Source organism: Jaculus jaculus, chromosome 9, assembly GCF_020740685.1.
Source record: "Jaculus jaculus isolate mJacJac1 chromosome 9, mJacJac1.mat.Y.cur, whole genome shotgun sequence".
In the NCBI taxonomy this organism is placed as follows: domain Eukaryota; kingdom Metazoa; phylum Chordata; class Mammalia; order Rodentia; family Dipodidae; genus Jaculus; species Jaculus jaculus.
In genome coordinates this window covers 93918760-93944511 of record NC_059110.1, presented here as the reverse complement: position 1 = coordinate 93944511, position 25752 = coordinate 93918760, and the positions used below count along the sequence as shown (strand labels likewise).

At 41.9% G+C, this 25752-nt stretch overlaps 2 protein-coding genes and 1 long non-coding RNA gene across 15 annotated transcripts in view; all 3 read right to left on the bottom strand.

The window, feature by feature from the left end:
- Window positions 1–5244, bottom strand: part of Synrg (synergin gamma) — a 97136-nt gene extending 91892 nt beyond the window's left edge. For 10 of the 11 annotated variants that reach the window (XM_045158072.1, XM_045158073.1, XM_045158075.1 and 7 more), the window contains exon 1: window positions 5198–5209. The gene's annotated coding sequence lies outside the window, so the exon portion shown is untranslated. Of the gene's footprint in view, window positions 1–5197 lie in introns of all 11 variants that reach the window. The other variant, XM_045158068.1, reaches the window with a different exon arrangement.
- Window positions 5245–5936: 692 nt separating this feature from the next.
- Window positions 5937–7628, bottom strand: LOC123463320. The gene is made up of 2 exons (XR_006638873.1): window positions 7184–7628; window positions 5937–6090 (listed from the first exon to the last, which is right to left on the bottom strand). It is a non-coding gene; the product is annotated as an uncharacterized LOC123463320 (long non-coding RNA).
- A 1625-nt stretch (window positions 7629–9253) lies between these two features.
- The window catches only part of Ddx52 (DExD-box helicase 52), a 30510-nt gene continuing 14011 nt past the window's right edge, over window positions 9254–25752 (bottom strand). Inside the window, exons 9-15 of one of the 3 annotated variants that reach the window (XM_045158649.1) lie at window positions 23314–23404; window positions 19800–19889; window positions 19552–19702; window positions 19350–19425; window positions 16261–16332; window positions 12754–12840; window positions 9254–9420 (exon numbers count right to left, since the gene is read on the bottom strand). In XM_045158649.1, the coding sequence (XP_045014584.1) occupies window positions 9363–9420; window positions 12754–12840; window positions 16261–16332; window positions 19350–19425; window positions 19552–19702; window positions 19800–19889; window positions 23314–23404 (625 nt within the window). In that variant the 3' untranslated portion in view covers window positions 9254–9362. Of the gene's footprint in view, window positions 9421–12753; window positions 12841–16260; window positions 16333–19349; window positions 19426–19551; window positions 19703–19799; window positions 19923–23313; window positions 23405–25752 lie in introns of all 3 variants that reach the window. The other 2 variants (XM_012950169.2, XM_045158650.1) reach the window with 2 other exon arrangements.

Sequence of the window (25752 nt, the reverse complement as noted above, 5' to 3'; positions counted from 1 at the left end):
TAGCATAGAGGATCTTTTAAAATGTGTGGTTTGGGCTGGAGAGATGGGTCAGTGATTAAAGGAATTTGATTACAATTCCTGCCAATCCAGGTTCAATTTCCCAGTATCTGTGTAAAGCCAGAGTCAAGAAGTGTGCGTGCACAATCCAGCACTGGCCAAAGGGTAGGTTGGTGGGCTCTTCCTGACCCTGCCAGGCAGGCTGAAGCGAAACCTGTCAGAACACATGGAATGCACACTGTGTGTCCATGAGATCCCTGTCTAAGAGCCTCTCAGAGGAAGAAAATTCAGTCCACGTTCAACAAGCAGTCTGTGCAAGGACACTTGGAACAAGAAGTCGGCAGTGACAAGCAGTACAGTAAATTCTGATGCTCTCTACTGTATGAGGTAGCCACCGGAAGCTCTGATCTGTACTTAGACACAAGGAAAGCCACCTGTAAACTGTCATCAGGCCATGTGACAGAAAAAGGAGCATGACTGCTCATGGAAAAAAGTGTGTGTCCAAAGGGTTTAAAGGGTTTATGCTTGTGGTTGCTGTTGTATTCCTTGGTGTCATTAGAACCTGTTTAAACAGTAATAATAAGATTAAAATGTAATTTTTTTTGCTTTAAAAAAAAAGTGTGCATGTGTCTGGAGTTACTGGCAAGAGACCCTGGAACACCCATACTCACCATCCCCCTCTCTCATAAATAAGTAACTAAATACTTAAAAATAAAAAATTAAAGAAATGAAGATTTAAAAATATTTTATTTATTTATTTGAGAGAGAGAGAGAAAGAGGCAGGATGAGAAAAAATGAGTGTGCCAGGGCCTCCAGCCACTGCAAAGGAACTCCAGACACATGCGCCACTTTGTACATCTGGCTTATGTGGGTACTGGGGAATAGAATCTTCATCAGTAGTCTTTGCAGGGGGTGCCTTAACAGCTAAGCCATCTCATGATTTTTTTTAGTTATTATTTTGAGTATCATATGATATCAGAAGATTTTATAGATGTGTGTATATATATAATGGATGTCATCATTTGAATCTCTTTCAGTAGCATCGAGGACATTCACCATGTGTTCAAACTACTACCACTATAGATGTCTACAATTTTTCTTTAACCCTGGGCTTTAACCCTGTAGCCTTTATTTTTATTTATTTATTTGTTTGAGAGCAACAAAGAAAAAGAGACAGGCAGATAGAGAGACAGAGAGAATGGGCATGCCATGGACTCCAGCCACTACAAATGAACTCCAGATGCATGCGCTACCTTGAGCATCTGGCTTATGTGGGCCCTGGGGAATTAAGCCTCAAACAGGGGTCCTTAGGCTTCACAGGCAAGTACTTAACCACTAAGCCATCTCTCCAGCCCACCCTGTTGCCGTTAAACAATGGATCCCCATAATTCCACCATCCAACTCCAGCTCCATTACTCTGAATCTGCCTGTCGCAGGTCCACATGTTAAGCAGACAGTACTTGCTCTTGTGTACCTGGCATATTTCACTTAGGCAAACATGTTCAAGGTTTATCCACACTGCAGCATGCATTAAAATGTCACTCCTCTCTATGCCTGCATGTGACTCCACTGTCTGCCAACAGCTTGTGTTTATCCAGCCACTTCTAATGGATACATGGGGTCTACCTTCTCAAAGTGATCCTACCTCTGCCTCTTTGAGTGCTGGAATTAAAGGCATGTGCCACCATGCCTGGAACAACAATTTTAAGAGATGAAAGGGGGCCTGGAGGGATGGCTTAGCAGTTAAGGCATTTGCCTGCAAAACCAAAGGACCCAGGTTTGATTCCCCAGGACCCATGTTAGCCAGATGCTCAAGGGGGCGCACATGTCTGGAGTTCGTTTGCAGTGGCTGGAGGCCCTGGTACACCCATTCTCTCACTCTCTCTCTTTCTCTCTGTCAAATAAATAAAGAAAATAAATTATTAAAAGAACAAGAGATAAAAGGGACTGCAACAAGGGTAAGAGGGAGGCCAGTGGGGCACGCTTTTGCTCCCAGCACTCAGAGGCAGAGGTCGAAGGGTCACTGTGAGTCGAGGCCAGCCTGGAGCTCCAGGTTAGCCTGGGCTACAGTAAGAACCTGCCTCAAAAAGGACAAGAAAACAAAGGTAAAAGGAAGCAGCAACAGGACCTGGCAAGCTGCCAGGGTGGGGAACAGTGACATTCAAGCAGAGTGCCAAGGATGATGCTGAGTCACTGAGCCAGGACAACCAGAGGACAGGGGCACCAAAAAAAAAAAAAAAAAAAAAAAAAAAAAAAAAAAAAAAAAAGTGCACACAGCTCTTCTGAACTGCACATAAGACATAATGTAGTTAAGTCATGTGCTGACTAGACTGTGTGTTTGCTTGTCTGTTTTTGAGATGGGGTCTCCTAATTGCCCAAGCTGGTTTTTGTACTTCTAGGTTCAAGTGAGTTTCCTGCTTCAGCCTCTTAAGCAGCTTCCACTACATACATACATACATACATACACACACACACACACACACACACGTCTGTATATATACCACACTGTGCTTGGCTCATTAACTGGTAAAGATTTAAGTTGAAGGTGAGCATCTGTTTTAAAAGATATTACCCAGGCTGGAGAAATGGTTTAGCAATTAAGGCACTTACCTTCAAAACCAAAGGACCCAGGTTAGATCTCCCAGGACCTATGTAAAGCCAGATGCACAAAGTGGTGAATGCATCTGGAGTTCGTTTGCAGAAGCTGGAGTCCCTGGCATACCCATTCTCTCTCAAATAAATAAATAAAAATAAAATATTTAAAAAAGACATTACTCATATACTAAAACTGATAAATTCAATAGCAATGGATGTATTTAAGTAATCAACCTTTCAAGACTTTTCCAAATTAGTCTTAAAGATTACAATTAGCAGTATGGCTTAAAGACTCAGTAAAAACTTGAAGTGAGGGCTGGACAGATGACTTAGCAGTTAAGGTGTTTGTCTGTGAAGCCCAAGGACCCAGGTTCAATTCCCCAGTACCAATGTAAAGCCAGATGCACAAGGTAGCACATGCTTCTGGAGTTCATTTGCAGTGGCTATAAGCCCTGGTGTGCCCATTCTCTCTCTCAAATAAATAAATAATAATGAAAACTTGAAGTGAGCTACATTCCCCCCCCGCCCCAGCTATGCTTTCCCTTTTCTCAAATGAGGGCACAGAGTGGAGGTCTGTCAAGATTCCAACTAAGACGACCACAGAGACAAGAATCCATGCTCCAGAGTAAAAGGGCTGCTTCAAAAATAAAACAAGCAAAAACATGGGCTGGAGAGATGGCTTAGCGGTTAACCTAAGGACCCAAGTTGGATTCTCAGGTTCCACAAAAGCCAGATGCACACGGTGGCGCATGCGTCTGGAGTTTGTTTACAGTGGCTGGAGGTCCTGGTGTGCCCATTCTCACACACTCTCTCTCCTTCTCTGTCTCAAATAAATAAAACATTAAAACAAGCAAAAACAAAATTAACAGCTCTACTGATGTGACTTACTCTAGTAAAAAAAACTTAACAATCTAAACTGCTTAGTGTGACCCATGTACCTTTCAAATGACTCTAAAGGGCCAGGGAAATGGCTCAGTGGGTAAAAGTGCTTGCTCTTAAATGACTAAAATGTTTAGCTAACTTACACTACTAACATTCTGTACTATAAACCAAAGTGAATAATACTCTCATCTCTCTGCACCTTATCACCCCTTTAAAAGTAAATTTATTTGAGAGAGAGAGAGAGAGAGGGAGGGAGGGAGGATATGAATATGTGCACCAGGGCCTCCTACCGCTGCAAACAAAGTCCAGATGCATGCACCACTTTGTGCATCTGGCTTTACATGTGTACTGGGGAATTGAACCTGAGCCATCAGGCTTTGCAAGTAAATACCTTTAGCTACTAAGCCATCTCTGCAGCCACCCCAGGTTTTATACCCTGCAGCCAGAAACAATTGATACCAACCACTAACGAAAAATCCAATGGCAAAAAGAAAAAGAAAGAAAGAAAAAAAAAATCTAATGGAACAAGGAAGAAAACTAAGAAGGAGGCAAAACATTTTAAATTTAATGATGTGTAGAGGAAGTGAAAAACCCCGTTGCACATGGGTGGTTTTTTTCCCAAGTGACTGCTTTTTTTTCATATATGTATGTGTATATATATATATATATATATATATATATATATATATGTATATGTATGTGTGTGTGTATATATATGTGTGTATATATATCACACATATACATACATACATATATACATATACATACATACACACACACACACACACAGACACACATACACATACATTCACACACACACACACCTGTGAGAGGTGGGAACTTAAAAGACCTTACACTTTCAAAGCATGACTCCAATATTAAACTACATGTAAACACACACACAATCACATCGTTTTCCAAAGATAATTTAGGATATTGATGACAAAAAGCTAAGTTAACTCCAAATGCGTGTGCAGTAGACGTTACCTAATAAAGCAAACTCACAATGGGTCATTACAGAAACGGGGTGAAGACTTTTTAGAATAAAACATTTCCTTAAATGATCATGAGCTCGTCAAGTTGCAAACATCCCTCACCATTGTTCGTATGGGAACGACAGGGTGCTATCAGCCGAAATATGACAAAGAGCAGATTATTTTTAAGGGCTCCGTGAAAGTAACAAATGCATAACTGCCATGGAGCAGTCATTTTCTTTGTTGTTGTTGCTTTTTTAATGCATTTTTTTAAAGGAAAAAAAAAAAGGAGACGGGCTGTTAAGAGTTATGTATACCTGCAAGACAAGAGCCCTATCTCAAGACAATTGCTCACTCAGAGGTCTTTGGTTTTTCCCTTCGGTTTGTCATTATGCTAAGAAAATAAAAAGGGGACCAGACAGGACAGTAGAAGGGGACGAAACACACCCAGCAGAGCGCCCCCCCGCATCCATCCATCCTGGAAACTGCTCCCCCAGCTTGGGCAGCGGCTCTGCCCAGCCCTCCCGGCAGGGCAGCGTGCGCGCTCGGCCGCGGGGAGCTGCGCGAGGGGTCCCCCGTCGGCCCGGGCCGCGGGCAGCAGGTGCCTGCGGGCGGCCCCGCTCCCCGGAGGACGCCTCTCCTCCGCCCGCAGCCCGCGCCCGAGAAAAGGGGCCGGAGCCGGCGACAACCGCCATAACCGCCAGCCAGGGCGGGCGGCCTGCGCGCCCGGCGCCGCTCTTCACACCCACCTGCCTCCGCCGGCGGCCCCCGCGCCGGTCCCCGCGGCCCCGCCGCCACCGGCTCCCGCTCCCGGCCGCAGCGCCATCTTGCTCCCGGCTCGCCGCCGCCGCCGCCGCCGCGGGGCCAGCAGCTGTCAGCCGAAGACAGGCACTTCCGGGGCAGACGCCGGGCCCCGCCTCGCCGCGCGCCCACGTGACCGCGCGCCCCCGGGCACGCGCGGCGCCCCCCGCCCGGGCCCCTCTCCGGCGTGCTATGCCGCCCGCGACCGGGTTCCCGCGGATCAGGCCCACGGGCCGCCTCGGTCTTCAGACGCGCGTCTGGTTAGGGCACAGCGTGGACCAGAGCAGGATGAGTCCTCATTCTTTTTTATTTTTAATTTAATTTTTTTTTTTTTCTTTTTGGTTTTTCGAGGTAGGGTCTCACTCTGGTCCAGGCTGACCTGGAATTAACTCTGTACTCTCAGGGTGGCCTCGAACTCATGGCGATCCTCCTACCTCTGCCTCCCGAGTGCTGGGATTAAAGGCGTGCGCCACCACGCCCGGCTGAGTCCTCATTCTTAATAGTGGGTGATGGACGGGTGCCCCGTGGATGGCCTGTTAATGACAAGCGCTCGGTGCTTTGCCTTGGTGACTGCGGCTTTCTTTTTTGGCACTCAAGAGGCTGAAGACATTGTAGAAATTTACCAGCCAAGAACACAGGCACCCAACCCACATGCAAACCCTCCAGGGTGCACTGTTTGCTTGAGTCTGCGAACGAGCCCCTTGGTAGTCCTTTTTTTTTTTTTTAAACCTGGGCTTGTAGGACAGGGGTAAAACTTGTTTGGAAAGCAGCGCACAATATCCGTGAACTTATCCAGGGCATGATTCTTAATGTGATTTTGTTTTGTAGGCCAATCCATTACCTGGAAGTAAAATACATTAAGTAGAGTTAAAGCGATCAAGTAAAGGATTAATTATGATTACTACCCCCCAGCTCTTGCCATAGGGCTTTACTGAGAAACAATTGTAATGGATAATCAATTATTGGGCAAGAGCTTTATGTGTACTTAAAAATCCGATGCCCCTCAGCTAATATTGCCATTTTATAGATGAGAACAAGTAATGTAAAAAAAAAAAAAAGCCAGTGTAATTTCCCAAGATCCTACAGCTACAAGCTGCAGGGCCAGGATTCAGATCCCATTGGTTTGAGTCTTTTTAAGTCCTTGCTCCTCTCAGCAGTGCTAGCTATTCAATTATGTTGTCCTGTCTCTTCCCCTTCCTTAGCTGAAACTAAAATTTATGTAGCAGATGGTCCTGACTGATATACAGGAGTATTCACTACACCTGTGTGCTTCATGGATAGGGTGGATTCAGAGAGAGAAAATACGGAAGTATATGAAGGACTAGATGTAATCTGTACCTGAAATACTTTGTTCTTTGTATCCATCTATCTGCAAAACTCAAGACTTCAAGGACATGGCCCAACTTAGATGACCACTCATGTTTCAGCTTTGTGGCCTTATAGCTAACAGTTACTCTCATACTGTTGTTTCATTTTATCCTCGCTAGTAATTGTTAGGGAGGCCACTCTTACCAGGCCTTGTATTCAGAAAGAAAACCTGTTTGCTGAGGGAGTTTTTACTATTTTTTAAAAATTTTTATTTATTTGAGAAAGCCGGGGGGGGGGGTAGGAGAAAGAGAATGGGTGTGCCAGGGCCTCCAGCCACTGCAATCAAATGACAGACGCATGGGCCACCTTGTGCATCTGGCTTACATGGGTCCTGGGGAATCGAACCTAGGTCCTTTGGGTTCACGGGCAAACGCCTTAACTACTAAGCCATCTCTTCACAGAGTTTTTACTATTTTACACACAGGGCTAGGTACTTCAAATCTTGAGCCAAATGAGAAACCAAAGCTCTAACAGGCTTGCCCAATCTGCAGCCTACAGACCACATGTAGCCTGGGGATGAATACCAGGCTATGAATACCACCCAACCAGAAGTCATATAAACTTACATAAAATAATTTTTGTAATTCAGTTGCCCAATGCTTGAGAGTGATCTCTGTAGATGACACAGTGTTGCAATATCCACAGGTCTGCCACACCCGTGAGAACCAGCTAGCAAAGGGGATGCAAGAGTGTTCATACTTCCATGACACAGACTTGAGTCAAGGATCAGTTCTCAATAATGAAATCATGCACTTAGTCTTAGCATCCTGTAGCACTAGGTCCATTTAAATAAATTCTGAAGATAAACAATTTGCCCCTTCTTTTCGAGATATTCATGCCCGTATATAATCCTGGCTATTGGGAGGCTGAGCAGGGACTGCCTTGAGTTGGAGGCCAGTCTGGGCTAGGGATCCCATCTTAAAAACCAAAGAGCAGGGTATGGTGGCACACGCCTTTAATCCCAGCACTCAGGAGACATAGAGGCAGCAGGATTGCCGTGAGTTCGAGGCTACCCTGAGTCTGCATAGTTAATTCCAGGTCATCCTGGGCTACAGTGAGACCCTACCTCTCACACAAAAACAGGTGTATATATACATATAAAGAAGACAGAGGAAGGAGAAAAGAAAAAGAAGAGTGGAGGAAGGCGCAGAAGAAAGGAGCAAGAGGCGGCAGCAGTCTCCCAACTAATTCTGTAATCAAGACAAAAAGCTGAGAATAAAGGAATTTAATACACTGCTGGGAATTGCTCATTTTATTGTGGTAGCTTTTTTGTTTTTTGAGGTAGAATCTCACTCTACTCCAGGCTGACCTGGAATTCACTATGTCATCTCAGGGTGGCCTTGAACTCAGTGATTCTCCTACCTCTGCCTCCCAAGTGCTGGGATTAAAGGCGTGTGCCACCATGCCTGGCTATTATTGTGGTAGTATTGATCACAAATCATGTTGTTGTAAGCATCACTGGAAGTACCTTAACTTGTATTGTCTTAATTGCACTGTACAAAATTAGTGATAGAGAAAAACCTGCTCCCAGTGAACAGCCTCTCTGCTCATATGGTCTCTGTAGTTCTTTACGTTAGCAGAGACCTGCTTACTCAGTGAAGGCCATCAAAGCCTCAGCAAAGATAAGGGGCAAGAAAATGAAGCCAGGTGTATCAGGTATCAGGAATGGTAATCCTCATCAGGATAAAGCACTTCTATCAGCTTTCAAGCAAAATCATCTTGAATGGAAAGAGACAGGAAAGAGCATGGGTAAATGATGGAGGATGAAGAAAGAGAGACACCAACAATAATCTTGTAGTTGCAACATTAGGACAGCAGGTATGAGCTATCACAACAATGAGGAGTAAGGATGCTTAACAGACCAGAGAGTCTAAAATCCTAGGGAACTTGAATAACCAGTCACACAAGCAGAAACTCACTGTAGCTTGAAAAAGGCCATTAACAGTGAACAGACAGCAGCAGGCTTCTCAGTGGATGCCTGAGCTGCTCCCTGTCCCCCGCCATAAAGCAGAGACAGCCAAACAAACAACATAGTAGGGGGTTGGAAGGAGCTTTAATCTCAAGGCTTTATGTTACAGTCCTGCTCCAGATGCCTCTTCACAGCATGCATCACACTTTCCTTCACACTTGAAGGGTAAAATCTGGAGAGCTCACCACATTTGGGTGTTGTTATTTTTAGAATAATTTTATTCTTCTATAAGAAGTATCTCTGGATTCAAACAGAAATGTCAATGAAGGTTATATTCATTGTACAATTTTCCTCTACAAAGTGAAATCCAACATGATGTACTGATGGTTCAAGAACATTCATTTTTCACTAGCACTTGAGGTTGTTTTCAAATTGGTTATAATTTCAAATTGGTTTCAAAGTGGTTGTAAGAAGTCTTTCATAAAAACATTCATGATGGGATGATAAAATTTCATTTCTGGGATAGTCTTTTCTTTTCTGAGCTAGGGTCTTTCTCTAGCCCAGGCTGACCTGGAATTCATTATGCAGTCTCAAAGTGGCCTTGATTTACAGCAATCCTCCTACCTCTGCCTCCTGAGGCGTGTGCCACCATAACCAGTTATAGTCTTCTTATTTATTTATTTTGAGGTAGGGTCTCACTTTAGCCCAGGCTGACCTGGAATTCACTATGTAGTCTCAGGGTGGCCTCGAACTCATGGCAATCCTCCTACCTCTGCCTCCCAAGTACTGGGATTAAAGGCGTGTGCCCCCACGCCTGGCTTTTAGTCTTTTTACTTTTAACTTTTGTCTTTAAGACTTGCTTTCTTCTTGCTATTCTGGCCAGTGACTTTTTTCCTGTAAAACAGAAAAAAAAAAGTTCAATCAGAAATTCTACATATACTTCACATAACTGAGGATTCATAAACTGAAGCTTACTGCATATCAAAAGCCTATGAAGTGTTAGAATCACAAAGATATTAACTGAGTCTCTGCCTTACAGAAAATCACTATTGTCCACAGGAGACAAACATCTCAGCCAACTATTTGATTACCATAGTATGAAAGACAGAGTCCTATCTTGACCCAAGAACAAAAGTTCACATTTCTTTTTAAATATTTTATTATTTATTTGAAAGAATGTGAGAAAAAGAAGCAGATAAAGGGCTGGAGAGATGGCTTAGTGGTTAAGCGCTTGCCTGTGAAGCCTAAGGACCCCAGTTCAAGGCTCGATTCCCCAGGACCCACGTTAGCCAGATGCACAAGGGGGCGCATGCATCTGGAGTTCGTTTGCAGTGGCTGGAGGCCCTGGCGCGCCCATTCTTTCTCTCTCTCTGCCTCTTTGTCTGTCGCTCTCAAATAAATAAATAAAAATAACAACAAAAAAAAAAATTAAAAAAAAAAAAAAAAAAGAAGCAGATAAAGAGAGAATAGGTGCACTAGGGCCTCTAGCCACTGCAAACAAACTCCAGAAGCATGTGCCACCTTGTGCATCTGGCTTTAGGTAGCTACTGGTGACTTGAACCTGGATCCTTAGGCTTTATAGGCAAACGTCTTAACTGTTGAGTCCTCTCTCCAGGCCCCAAAAGTCACATTTCAGGAAATAGCATACACTGGGGATGCAGGGGCAATCTCAACACAGGGAGCTCCAAGTTCCTGTAAGTAATCCCATCAGACTTACTAGTTTTGGTGCAATCATACTTTGGTCTGTCACCTGTATCCTATGTGGGTGTGGGGTGAATATTATATACAGGTGCTCCTGTCTACCCAGGGAAAAGACTTCACAAACCATGCAGTGCTTGTTAGGCACTAAATGTTGTTATAAGATTGTACACATATTAACTCAGCTAATCTTCCTAACAACGTATGAAGACTACTATTACTCTCATTTTAGAGAGGAAGAAAATAAGGCATAGAGTAAATAATGTACAGTTATTATGTACTAGTAATAAAACTCAGACATGAACAGTCTGATTCTACAACCTAGTGAGGTAAATGCCATTAACTAAGTGGTAACACAGGAAAAGGAAGTATTTGCATACTACATAGTACAGAATACAAATATGAAGTTCCCAACTAATACTGAACAGCAGAGCCTGTACTGTTTAGATTATACAGGGAGGGGAAAAAAAAAAAAGAGACTGGGGGCGGGGGGTGGGGGGAGGAAACACCACCAGGGCAGGAGGCACTAGAATCAGTCCTTAGGCTCCAAATCTAATTTTTGCCTCCATCGCACCAAGTTGAGTTGGTAGTACCTGAGGTGGGGTTCACTAGGCAGTAAGGATTCAGGCTTGTAGCTCAATGGGGAACCCAGGTTGAAGACAGGAACTTAAGCATAGCCAGCAGATGGGCAATGAGGCTAAGGCACGGGAAGGATCATTAAAGGAACATTTATAGTGAGGTGGGAAGCCACAATCTGATCACAATGGATCTTGTTTGCAAGTGTTGTTAAGAAAAACAGCCTTTAAAAGTGATGAAAATGGAAAGAATACCAAAGCATCTTTAGTGAGTGCTATGACAAGGTTCACACCAGTGTCCTCAAAACTTCATGCAGCCAAGTCTCAATAACTCTAGCAGAATAAATGTTATAACCACAAAACACTTAAAGTGTAATTTCTAAAATACTGTGTATTATTAAAAGCTAGCATAATTACCATCTTATGCACTAGCCTTTTCAGCCTTTGGAAAAACTTCCATTACCTACTGTTTAGGGCCTGAAAGGATGCATTAGTAATCTTATCTTGAGGATCTTACATAGAATGAGATTCTGGTGGATACATAAAGTTCTAATGTGAGCCCTCTAGCCCAACTCCCCACCTCCATGACTGGTCCGTTGCTACCCAAAACTGTTGTCATGAAAAAGAAAAATTAAAAGAGATAATGTATTAAGAATTCACAAAACTAGGCTGGAGAGACAGCTTAGCGGTTAAGGCATTTGCCTGTGAAGCCAAAGGACCCAGGTTCGACTCCCCAGGACCCATGTAAACCAGATGCACAAGGTGTTGCATATGCATGTGTCTGGGGTTTGTTTGTAGTGGCTGGAGGCCCTGGAATACCCATTTTCTCTCTCTTTCTCTACACACACACACACACACACACACACATGCACAATTTGCCCCTTTCTCTTTGTGTCAAATAAATTGAAGAATTCACAAAACTGAGGATAAAGTGATTACTCTTTCAATAACAGCAGCAGCAAGGGCTGGTAATAATCTGGGACACTAATGGTATTCTCAGGGCACACACACAGGAACAATGCTATTAGGACATATGCTAATCTAGTATTGGGAGAATTTGAAGAGTACCATCTTCCTTAAGTACTCAAAAAGGCAGCAAAATTCCTCCTACCCAAACATGTAACATCCTAGCACCAATATACAAATTAAGGTAGATCTGTATGTATTCTGCAAGAAATATGCTCTAGCCAGGCATGGTAGCAAATGCCTTTAATCCCAGCTCTTGGGAGACTGAGGTAGGAGGATTGCTATGAGTTCAAGTCCAGTCTGAGACTACATAGTGAATTCCATCCAGATAAGTCTGAGCTAGAGTAAGAATTTACCTTAAAAACAAAACAAAAAAAGAAATATGCTTTAAAACCCTCTAAGTACTCAACTATTTCCTCTTAGAAGTTAGAATGTGCTTGAGCATAAACCTAAGTTTATAGGGAAGTCCTATCAGTATATGGAAGCTTCAAGAAGACTCAATCTGCCAGTGGTCCTAACTACTGGCTCCAGTAGACTGCCCTGCTGTAATCTGTGGTGTACAATGGAATTCTCATTCATAGTACAATGAAACTGATTTTCAAATATGGAAAAATTCTAGATGATAAATATATAGATACAGAGATAAAACTTGTGCAATTTCACAAATCATAGGCAACTTATTATTATTATTGGTTTTTCGAGGTAGGGTCTCGCTCTAGCCCAGGCTGACCTGGAATTCACTATGTAGTCTCAGGGTGGTCTTGAACTCATGGTGATTCTCCCACCTCTGCCTCCTGAGTGCTGAGATTAAAGGCGTGCGCCATCAGGCCTGATACAACCTATTATTTTTATAACATTCTGTAATCGGCTATATACCTATTAATGCTACTTCTAAAAATTTAGCCTAAGGAGAAATAATGCCTACCATAATTACATGACAGAAAGAAACAGCAATTTTCTTACCATATGTACATACATATATACTTACTGTTTAGCTTGCTCTAAGAAATATTTTGGAGTTGTACTAATACTCTCTCTTTCCAATGGCTTCTTTATCATTTTTTTCTTTTGTTTGCTAAATTACAAAGAGAAGAAATAAATCAAATGCAACTTCACTGAGGAAAATTAAAGCTAAAATTAGTTTTCATTTTTTATCAGAAAACTCATCTTTTAATGACTTAGGGGTTTTAAATGGGACTGTATCTATTTCAATAGATTAACTAGTAGCACTCAGAGCTATCCCAAAAGGATAAAGCCAACCAATTTTACAAAAAAAATTATTAATTTATTGGTGGGGGGAGAGAGAAAGTATGCACGCACGGACGCACCAAAGCCCAGGATGTAAGGCTTTATAAGCAAGCACCTTTAACCACTGAGCCATCTCTCCAGACCCATCAAAATCTACTTTTTTAAAAGACACTAGTTGTGATTTAAAATGTTCTGTCATGTCCTCTTTTAACAAGCATTCAGCAAATCTGGCTGGCCAATTAATGATTTTTTTTTTACTACTTTATGAACTATAATAAAATCTTAAGCATATTTCACTAACTGAACAATTTTTGGAAATTTAAGGATGAGGGCTGGAAAGATGGCTTAGCAGTTAAGGTACTTACCTGTGAAGCCTAAGAACCCAGGTTCAACTCCCCACAACCCATGGAAGCCAGACGCACAAGGTCACACATGCATCTGGAGTTAAAATGCAGTGGATAGAGGCCCTGAAACACCAATTATCTCTCTTATCAAAAAATATTAAAAAAAGAAAAAGAAATTTAAGGATGAAAAAAAACTGGCAAAAAATGTTTGTTTTGTTTTTTTTCAAGGTAGGGTCTTCCTCTAGCCCAGGCTGATGTGGAATTCACTAAGTAATCTCAGGGTGGCCTCGAACTCAGTGATCCTCCTACCTCTGCCTCCTGAGTGCTGGATTTAAAGCTGTGAGCCACCATGCCTAGCTTAAAAAAAAAAAAAAAATATATATATATATATATATATATAATAAAATATATATAAATATAAATATATATACTTTAATATATATATGTTTTAATAACTTTGGTCATTTACTTATTTATTTGCAAGGAGAGAGAAAGAGAGTAGGTGTACTAGGCACTGTTCCTGCCACTGGAAACAGACTCCAGATGCATGTAACCACCCTGTGCACCTGTCTCTATGTGGGTACTAGGGAGTCAAACCCAGGTCGTCTGGTTATGCAAGCAAGCATCTTTAACCTCTGAGCCATCTCCCCAGCTCAAAAATATATTTTAAAAGCAAAAATTTTATCTTGAAACGCTCTAAAAAAGTAGTATTAGTGTTAGAATTATAGTATGAAAGAGTATAAAATCCAGAGTCTATGAAATTAGGGTCTTAAGATATATATGTGTACACCTGTGCTCTCAACAGCACTATTTGTAACAGCTGAAATGTGGAAGCAACATAAATGTCCAACAGATGAACAGATAAGTGTATGTACATCCAAGGAAGGATGAAGACATTATGCTAAATGAAGTAAGTCAGTCATAAAGACAAATGTTATATGACTCTGATTATACAAAGTACTTGGAGCAGTCAAAATCAAGAGACATAAAATAGAATGGTGGTTGCAAGGGTCATGAGACGGGAGAATGGTAGTTATTGTTTAACACATCCTGAGTTGCATGATTTTTTTTTTTTGTTTGTTTGTTTTTTTGTGACGAGGCTCTTGATTTCCCACCAGAGACAAATGGTAAGACCCTATTGCTGAAGACTCCATATGCTCTTGTCTGGCTAAATGCATATATTATATTCACCAAACTGCCCTGTAAGCGCTATACTTAATGTTCATATTCATGTATTAATGCTACTGTCACTTTTGGTTAGAGAAGCTTCTCTTTTCAGATGGTGATGACCACTGGGATGACCCCAAAGGCAACATAGTGCTGAAAAGTGACAGGAGTGTCCAGCATTGAAACATCTCTATCACACCCTCCAAGGCTCAGAGACCACTGAGGAAGAGTTGGCGGAAAGAATGTAAGAGCCAAAGGAAGGGTAAGACTGCTTACACTGCAATCGCCCAGATAGAAATTGGCCTTGATATCCATGACCTTGCAGTGCTTAGCAATACCTTTACAAGACTCTCATAATAGGAAGAAAAGATCATGACATCAAAATAAAAGAGACTAACGGAGAGAGGGAGAGGAAATGATGGAGAGTGGAATTGTGAAGGGGAAAGTGGGGAAGGGGAGGGAATTATCATGGTTTATTATAAGTAGAGAAGTTGTCAATAAAAAATTACATATTAATTTTTTAGTTTATTTGTTTGAAAGATAGAAAGAGGTAGATATATATATATAGAGAGAGAATAGGCACACTAGGGCCTCCAGCCACTGCAAATAATTTCCAGACACACACACCACTTTGTGCATCTGGCTTTGTGTGGGTACTGGGAAATTGAACCTGCGTCCTTTGGCTTTGCTGGCAAGTACCTTAACTGCTAAGCCATCTCTCCAGCTCCTGAGTTGCAGTTTTACAAAAGGAAAGGGTTCTGGAAATGGTAGCCATGACTGTACAACAATATAGATGCACTTAATCCTACTGAATTGTGTACACATGCAAACAAATCCTGAATGGCAGGCAAGAATAGAAATGCAGCTTGATATCATTTACAGATGACCATCAACCACTACATGGTTTAACTTACAAGTTTTCAGTTTTATGCTGATTCAAAAGCGATACCCATTCAGTTGACAATGCACTCTGAATTTTGATCTTCTCAGCAACCAGCAGGTGATACAGTACCATAATGCTGGGCAGCAGGAGCAAACCAAGCTCCAAGTGAATCTCTTAACTATGAGGGCAAACCCAGATCTTCTAGCTAGGCATGGTGATGCATGCTTGCAATCCCTGCAATTGGGTAGTTGAAGCAAGGGGATAGTTGCAAGCTTGAAGCCACCCTGGACTACACAGTGAAATCCTATCTCAATAAAACAAGCAAAAGGGCTGGAGAGATGGCCTCGAAGTTAAGGCACTTGTCTGTGAAGCCTAAGGTCCCAGGTTCAATTTCCCAGGACCCATGTAACCCAGATGCACAAGATGGCTCATGTGTCTGGCGTTCATTTGCAGTGGCTGGAAGACCTGGTGAACCCATTCTCTCTCTCCTTTTCCCTGCACTTCTGTCTCTCTCTCTCTCAAACAAACAGACAAACAAACACACACAAATAACAAAAAAAAAAAAACCCACAAAACCTGATACTCTATACCATGTACTGGGTTACTAAGTTATATTTGTTAGGTAAGGTATATTTAAATGCACTTTTCCACTTACAACATGCTCAACATACAGAAAGTTTATTGGGCTATAACCCTGTCTTAAGTAGAAGACTATCTGTATATAAGATCAGAAATGTGTAAAACTAAATCATATTTTGTTTTGTGATATAGTCTCATACTATAAAGTAAATAAGAAGCAAGAATATATACACAATGAGACAGAGTGAAGCTCCAGATGAATTCAAAATGATACCTTAGTAGCTTCTGGAAGCCTTTTATGTATCCAGGTACAGGACATCCAGCCTGCTGTATAACATTGGCGACACTGAAAAGGAAACCAAAAACATATGTCTTGTCCAACTACTGGTGCTATGCGCAAGGCGTCACATGAGGAACTAGAACGACAGTGCTCCACACTGCCTCCTAATCTACTATCAATTACCACCAGCCACAACCCGTTGACGACTGAGAGAGCTATCTGCTGGACTGACATTAATATGCTGATGACTAATTTTTAGATAGCAGATATTTCAACATTAATCAAGTCTAAAAGGCCAGAAGCCCAATCTTAGAATTAATACTGTACAAAGCCAGAGTTAAACTTAAATTTATGAAGTCACAGTACTTACTGTAGGGTTGCAATTGTTATAAGATGGTTATATATAGGAACCTATTCACCCCTCACAATAATCCTATGTAGAACATACTATCAACCCTCATTTCATAGATGGAAAACTGAGGTTCATGGTAACAATGATGCTGGGTTTATTGATAACATGCTTGTAGCTACAACTATGATATTTGGTCCACTCAGGCTGTTGGAATACTCCCTACAAATGGACACATGATAGTCTGCTTAAAGCAGTACAAAGGCCAACAGAGTGGACGTACAGAAGGAACAAACCAAATTCATTGTCACAATAGATAAATAAATCAAAGTACAACCCTTTTGGCCATAACTAAATTTCACTGGTCAGAAATGTGAAGTACTATAAATTATTGCCCAATTAAAAATTACTGTAGGCAGCCAAAATGTAGGGAACTGATGTGAGTGGTGATACTGGCCTGTAATCCCAGCACTTGAGAGGCTGAAGTATCATGAATTCGAGGCCACTTTAGGCTATACAGTGAAACCTTGTCTCAAAAAACAAAAACAAGCAAAAATCTGCATAAACATATAATTGGCTAAATTAAGACCTGAGGTTCTAAAAGTATCTATTACCCAGGCTTTAAAGGGCTACAACCAAAGGAATACTGAAATGTGTCACTGAAATACATTGATCCTGGAACTAAATATCAAATTTCATATGGTCTTAAGAGTACTGGAAAGAATACACCATGGTAAGAGAATGCTGACTGGGCTGAAGAGACTTGTACACAATTTTCTAACTTAAAAACCTTAACATTAAAGCCAGGCATGGTTGCACACGCCTTTAATCCCAGCACTCGGGAGACAGAGGTAGGAGGGTTGCTATGAGTTCAAGGCCACCCTGAGAGACCGAGTGAAAAACAAACAACAACAAAAATACCTTAACATTAAAGCCAGGTGTGGTGGCACATTCCTATAATTCTATGACTTGGGAGGCTGAGGCTGGAGGATCATTGAGAGTTTGAGGTCAGCCTGGGCCAATAGTGAGACAGTCTCAAAAAACATTGTAAGTAACATTCATCAACGGGTATCTATTCTAAGCCTTGTGATTTTGACACTTAAAAATTATACATTTCATTTAGGATATTTCTAGTTGTTTTTTTTTTTTTTTAAGAAAAAAATTTTATTTGCAAATAGCAAGGGAGAGTGAGAATGTGAAAGAATTCACAGGGCCTTCTACTAGTGCACATGAACCCCAGATGCTAGAGCGTCTAGGTTTATGCAGGTACTGGGGAACCGAACCCAGACATCAGGCTTTGCAAGCAAGAGCCTTTAACCACTGAGCCATCTCTTCATCTCAGAATATTTTTAAATTCTATTAATGGAAGGATAAAAAAAAAAGTCCTTTTCTTTTTTAAACTTTTCTCATGGCTAAAATTTTTTCATGGTGGGGGAATAGGGCTGGGTGAGGAGGAAGATTGAGACAGTGTCTTGCTATGGAGCCCTGGCTGGTCTGGAACTCATTATGTAGACCTGACTGGCCCTCAAACCTGTGGCAATGCCTACCTCTACCTTCTGAGTGCTAGGATTACTGGTGTACACCACCACCCCCAGTTTATGGTTAAAATTTAGTTAACTAATAATGTCATTAACAGAATTGGGATAGAGCCATTTTATAATGATCTGTTGAAACAATATATATTCCAAATTGAATGACAGAATTTTTCCAACTGAAACTGAAACCAACTTACTAACATCCCTTAAAAATTTTCTTTGGGGGATGGGGAATTCTGATCATCAAACCTAGGATAACCCATGCCAGGCAAGTACTCGGCTGAACTATATATATCCCTAGCTCGAAATTTACCACCTTCTTTTTTTTTTTTTCTTTTTTCAAGGTAGGGTTTCACTCTAACCCAGGCTGACCTAGAATTCACTATGTAGCCTTGAACTCACAGTGATCCACCTACCTCTGGTGCCCAAGTGCTGAAATTAAAGGCTTGCACCGCCACGCCCAGCTATCTTTGTCTTTTAAATATATATATATATTATTTATTTGAGAGAGAGAGATAAGAGAATGAGAATGGTTGCACCAGGGCCTTTAGCCACTGCATACAAACTCCAGACACATGCGCTACCTTGTGCATCTGGCTTATGTGGGTCCTGGGGAAATCAAACCTGGGTCCCCAGGCTTCACAGGCCAAGTACCTTAACTGCTAAGCCATCTCTCCAGTTCCCCCTTTTTCTTTTAGCATTTTTATTTTCTTACTTTTATTTATTATTAAAGAGAGAGAGGGAGAGAGACAGACAGAACATGAATGAGCACGCCAGGGCTTCTAGCCAATTCAAATGAATGCCAGATGTATGTGCCACCACATGCATTTGGCTTATGTGTGGGTACTGGGGAACTGAATCTGAGTCCTTAGCTTCATAACCAAGCACCTTAACTACCAAGTCATTTCTCCAGCCCCTAAACATTTTTATTTATTACTTATTTGCAAGGAGAGAGAGAGAGAAAGAGAAAGAGAGAGAGAGAGAGAGAGAGAGAGAGAGAGAGAGAGAGAGAGAGAGAGAGAGAGGAGAGACAAGAGAATGGGTGTACCAGGGCCTCTAGCCATTGCAAATCAACTCCAGATGCATACTTCACTTTGTACATCTGGCTTTACGTGGGTACTAGGGAATCAAACCTGGGTGGTTAGGCTTTGCACGCAAGTGCTTTAACTGCTGAGCCATCTCTCCAGCCCATAATTTACCTTCTTAATAATGGCTTATCATCTTCAGTGAAAAATGTAACAGCTTTTCCCTTATGCCCAGCTCTTCCAGTTCGACCTAAGAGAAAACAGACCATAAAAAGTCACTGAATTTTCAAAACACCAAAAAACAAGTATATCCCTCACACAGAAGAGGGCTAACAGGTAAGTGGGCGATGTGAGAAGAAAACAAAAGACGACTCACCTATCCTGTGGATATATTCCACTGAGCTGGTTGGAAAGTCATAATTGATTACCAAGTTCACACCTTTAAAATCAATTCCCCTGGCAAGCAAGGCTGTACAAATAAGAACCCAGATTTTTCCTGCTCTGAAGCTGTGGACTGTGTTATCTCTCTGGTCAAAACAAAATACAGCAACTGCATTAGTAGCATGCAAGGAATGGAAAATGGGTTCTTTGTGTTGTTTTGAAAATACAAATTTGACTTTTTACCTGTTGCTGTGTTCTTTCTGCATGAATAACATCTACATTGATACCTTCATATATGAGCTCATGAAAAAGTTCTTTAGCTCTTTCAATGGACTGAACAAATACAAGAACAGGAGGGTTAAATCCCTAAAACAAAGAGATTAAATATTAGCACACATAATTCATAAGCAGGAATGCATTACTTTGTATAACCTCATTACAAAAGGACCCAATTCAAGGTGGTGTGCTTCTACTGTCAGTGGTCCAACTGCCCCTACTTCCTCACCACCCATCCCACAATGCACTTCTCCCCCATGGCACCTGAACTGTGGTCTTCATCTTGCTAGATGCAATAAACTCAATTTCGAACAATCCTTCCTGCCTTCCCATGATAATGAAGGTCCACTGTTACCTATTGGCTTATATGCTTCAAACAAATGTAAAGTGTCATTTTGGCCGGATTGCCATGAGTTTGAGCCCACCCTGAGACTACATAGTGAATTCCAGGTCAGCCTGAGATAGTGTAAGACCCTACCTCAGAAAACCAAAAAAAAAGTGTCTTAGCCAGGCATGGTGGCACACGCCTTTAATCCCAGCACTCAGGAGGCAGAGGTATGAGGACTGCCATGATTTCAAGGCCACCCTGAGACTCCATAGTGAATTCCAGGTCAGCCTGGGCTACAGTGAGACCCTACCTCGAAAAATCAAAAAGCCAAAAAAAAAAAAAAAAAAAAAAAAAAAAAAAAGTGTCTTTTTGCCTCATTGTTTATTCTTAGTATTTCCTCACAAATAAGTTTAAAAGAAATAGTTTATTTGGAAGCGGGTGGTGGGGGATGGACACACCAGGGCCTCTACCTGCTGCAAATCAACTCCAGATGCATGTGCACCTTGTGCATCTAATTTTATTTGGGTACAGGAGAACTGAATCCAGGCCATCAGGCTTTGCAAGGAAGTACTTTAACCACTGAGCCATCTCTCCAGCCATAAAAGCTTTGTTTTTGTTTTTTGAGGTAGGGTCTCGCTCTAGCTCAGGCTGACCTGAAACTCACTATGTATTCTCAGGGTGGCCTTGAACTCATGGCAATCCTCCTACCTCTGCCTCCTGAGTACTGGGATTAAAAGAGTGCATCACCACGCCCAGCTTATAAAAAAGTTTTTTTAAAAAAATACTTTAACTTATTTGAGATAAAGAATGAGAATGGATGTTTGTGCCAGGGCCTCTGATTCTTTCAAACAAACTCCAGATATATGTATCACTTTATGTATCTGGCTTTATGTGGGTACTGGGGAAGTCAAACCTGAGCCAGTAGGCTATGCAAACACACACCTTTAACCACTGAGCCATCTTTCCAGTCCCACAAACCAGTTTAATCTTTCTTTCTTTTTTTCTGAGGAATGGTCTCACTCTAGCCCAGGTTGACCTCAGGGTGGCCTTGAACTCACGGCTATCCTCCTACCTCTACCTCCCGAGTGCTGGGATTAAAGGTGTGCACCACCATGCCTAGCTCTCTTCTCTTCCCTCCCAATCTCTCTCTTTCTTTCATCTGTCTGTGTGTCTTAATCTATGCCAGGGCCTCTTGTCACAAATGAACTCCAGATGCATGTGCCACTTTGTGCATCTGGCTTTATGTGGGTACTGGGGAATCAAACACAGGCCAGCAGGCTTTACAAGCAAGTGCCTTTAAATACTGAGCCACTCTCCAGCCCCAGTTTCATTTTGACTTTTTTAAAATTATGAACTTTACTGTACGAACATATCGATCATATTCCCATAAGATTATTTGCTATCTTATCTCTCCCCATTCCTATCAGTTTTCTGTCTTTCTTTCTTCCTTCCTTCCTTTTTTTTTTTTTTTTTTTTTTTGAGGTAGGATCTCACTCTGGCCCAGGCTGACCTGGCATTAGCTGTGCAGTCTCAGGGTGGCCTTGAACTCACGGTGACCCTCCTATCTTCTGAGTGCTGGGATTAAAGGCGTGTGCCACCAAGCCCAGCCCATCAATTTTCTTTTAATATTTTATTTGAGAGAAAGAGAATATATAAATGAGCATGCCAGGGCCTTTAGCCACTGCAAATGAACTCTAGACACACGTGCCACCTTGTGCATCTGGCTTTCATGAGTACTGTGAAACTGAACCTGGGTCCTCAGGCTTTACAGGCAAATGCCTTAACTGCTAAGCCATCTCTCAAGCACCCCCATCAGTTTTTGATTCTAAGTTTCTCACTGTAAAAAAAAAAAACAACAAAAACCAACTTAACCAATTTTTCAATAGAATTTTATCTTACTGAGTCAAATAAAAATCTCAACTAACAGCTCTGAGTAAATTAGTATTGCCCCCCCCGCCCCCAAAGGTAGGATCTCACTCTAGCCCAGGCTAACCTGGAAATTTGCTCTGTAGTACCAGGCAGGCCTTGAGTTCACAACGATCCTCTATCTCATCCTCCCAAATGCTGGGATCAAAAGTGTGCGCCACAGGCTGGAGAAATGGCTTAGCGGTTAAGCGCTTGCCTGTGAAGCTTAAGGACCCCGGTTTGAGGCTCGGTTCCCCAGGTCCCACGTTAGCCAGATGCACAAGGGGGCGCACGTGTCTGGAGTTTGTTTGCAGAGGCTGGAAGCCCTGGCGCGCCCATTCTCTCTCTCTCTCCCTCTATCTGTCTTTCTCTCTGTATCTGTCGCTCTCAAATAAATAAATAAAAAGAAAATTTAAAAAATAAGTGTGTGCCACTAGCTAGCTAAATTATTTTTACATTTTCATTATCAAACCTTGCCCTTTCTCCATTCCTCAAACTTGCTTTCTGTATCTTCTAATGTCCCTATTGGGGTTTATTAGCCTTTTTACTTTAGTTTGCACACCTCTTTTGGAATCTAATGAAAGCCATGAGATTTATCTCACTTTACCATTGAGGAAACTGTGGAATGGAGATGTGGGGAGGAGGTTAGGTTGCTGTAAGGTAAAAATGGCAGAGCCAGAATTTCAATCCAGGTGTTCTCACTCAAGAGCACATAGCCTTAACTTTAAAAACATCCCTCTTCCAGTCACCAGGTACCTACAAGTGATGTTCTTTTCCACCTGACTACTAACCTGGGTGCTCCAGCACTAAGGCTGTTGTCCATCTTTATAGCATCCCATAAACAAGAACAAACTCCAAGGGAGAAGTCTTAGCCCTTATTTCTCTTTTGCCTCTTACCCTGAAGCCCCAGTGCTTCACTTTAACAATGGCTTCTCCTAAATACTTTAGGATTAAAAAAAGCTCCACCTAGTGTATTAATCTCCAGTGACCCAGCTCTCCTCTAACAAACCAGCAGAGGGATGAAGAAATAGAGGGCACACAGATATGCACATGTGGAAAAATGTGGCTTTCAAAGCATCGTAAGATGGGTCTTGTCCTCATCTACTGTGAGCAAGGGCAGAAGACTCACAACTACTAGGTCACTAGACATGCACGATGCAGGAGGCGGCTCATGCACTGTTGAGCCTTGCAGCAATTAGGCAAAGCTTGGTGAACTTCCCCAACGTCCACGCATGTAGTCCACAGTACCTTTTTAACAAGCTCTCGCATGGCCAGCAGTTTTCCAGTCTCAGACCCCACAAAGAGAAGCTCCTGTTCTACGGTCTCTACTGCAGAATTTCTGAGAAGAAAACAGACTTAGTAGTTTGTGGGAACCAAGTTTTAGGTAGGCATGGTGGAACACACCTGTAATGTAAGCATTGGGAAGCTAGAGAAGATGGATTATTGTGAATTCAAGGCCAGCTTGGGACATATAGGGAAACCTTGGTTTTTGCTTCCTCCACCCCCTTAATTCTAAAATAAATGGAAAAATTTAAATAGAATTCCAAAAAAAGCATTCATCAACTATTAATGTATGTGCTTAATTATTTATACTTTAATTTAAAGACAGAATTGCAATTTTAAAAGTATATTTATTTATTTGACAGAGAAAGAGGGAGGGAGAGAGAAAATGGGTGTGTGCCAGTGCCTCTAGCCATTGCAAATGAACTCCAGATGCATGCACCCACTTGTGCATCTGGCTAACATAGATCCTTGGGTATTAAATCTGGGTCCTATGGCTTTGCAGGCAAACACCTTAACTGCTAAGCCATCCCTCCAGCCTGAGAACTGCTATTTTTTAATGCTCTAACTATAAAAATATTATCTCAAGGAATTTTTTTCTATATTTATTTATTTAAGAGGAAAAGAGAATGGGTAGGCTAGGGCCTTTAGGCACTGCAAACAACTCCAGGTATATGTGCTACCTAGTGTATCTGGCTCTGTGTTGGTATGGGGAATTGAACCTGAGTCCTTGGCTTTGCAGGCAAGTGCTTTAACCACTGAGTCATCTCTCTAGCCCTCAAGGAAATTTTTTAGTTTTCTTTTTTTTTTGGGTGAGATTTCTATCCTATAGTTACTGACCTGGAGTCCACCTTGCCCTGCTGGCCTAAGTAGTTCTTGGTGATAGTAGCCAAATCAGTGGCAGTGGCCCCATTTTGGTGGTGCATGTGGTGGTTTTAATCAGGTGTCTCCCATAAACTTGGGTGTTCTGAAAGCCCAGCTGATGGAGATTTGGGAATTAATGCCTCCTGGAAGCAGTGTATTATTGGGGGCAGGAATATGGGTGTTATAGCCAGTTTCCCCAGGCCAGTGTTTGGCATACTCTACTGTTGCTGTTGTCTACCTTATGTTGGCCAGGGGGTGATGTCCACCCTCTGCTTATGCCATCGTTTTCCCCTGGCATTGTGGAGCTTCCCCTCAAGCCTGTAAGCCAAAATAAACCTCTTTTTCCCAGAAGCTGCTCTTGGTTGGGTGATTTCTACCAGCAATGTGAACCCGACTGCAACAATGCCTCTGATTGCTGTTCCCCATTTATTTTTATTTGCACGTGTGCTTATTGGCACACCAGGGTCTCTTGCCATTGCAAACAAACGCTGTCTTGCTTCACATGGGTAGCTGGGGGATTAAGCCTGGCCGGTAGGCTTTGGAAGCAAGCACACTTAACCACTGGGCCATTTCCCCAGCCTTAAGGAAAATTTCTAAGTAGAAACTTAGGTGTTTTTTTTTTTGTTTTTTTGGTTTTTTTTGAGGTGGGTCTCACTTTAGCCCAGGGTGCCCTGTCACTCACTCTGTAGTCCCAGGCTGGCCTCAAACCCACAGCAATCCTCATACCTCAGCCTCCCAAGTGCTGGGATAAAAAGTGTGTTTAACCACACCCAGATGAAACTTATATTTTTTAAATAGCAAAATAAAGTAAGATAAACTGCTGCAATTCTACCATTTTAAAATAAACTTTAAGATTTTTTTGCACTTTTAAAATTTTTGTTCATTTTTATTTATTTATTTGAGAGAGAAAGAAAGAGGCAGATAAGAGAGAGAGAGAGAGAGAATGGGTGTGCCAGGGCTTCCAGCCACTGCAAACGAACTTCAGACGCGTGAGCCCTCTTGTGCATCTGGCTAATGTGGGTCCTGGGTTATCGAGCCTTGAACCGGGGTCCTTAGGCTTCATAGGCAAGCGCTTAACCGCTAAGCCATCTCTCCAGCCCAAGATTTTTTGTATTTTAATCATAAATTTTCATGTGATTATTTACTTATAAAAAGCTTTCTAAATCACTAGGTAAAATAATGAGATAATTTTTAAGATTCTTTTTTAAAATTTTTGTAATATTTTATTTACTTGTTTGCAAGCAGAGAGAGAGATAAAGATAGAATGGGTACACCAAGACCTCCAACTACTGTAAATGAACTTCAGATGCATGTGCCTCTCTGTATATTTAGCTTTACATGGGTACTGGGGAATCAAACCTGAGTCATTAGGCTTTGCAGACAAGTACCTTAAACTCTGAATCATCTTTCTAGCCTCTAAGGTTCTTATTATACATGGCTAAACTTGTTCTTTAATGATTAGCAGGAGTTTATTTGTAGACTAGCATTCAGGGGTAAGGCACATTAACTTTTAAAAATAATACTCTGCTGGAGAGATGGTTT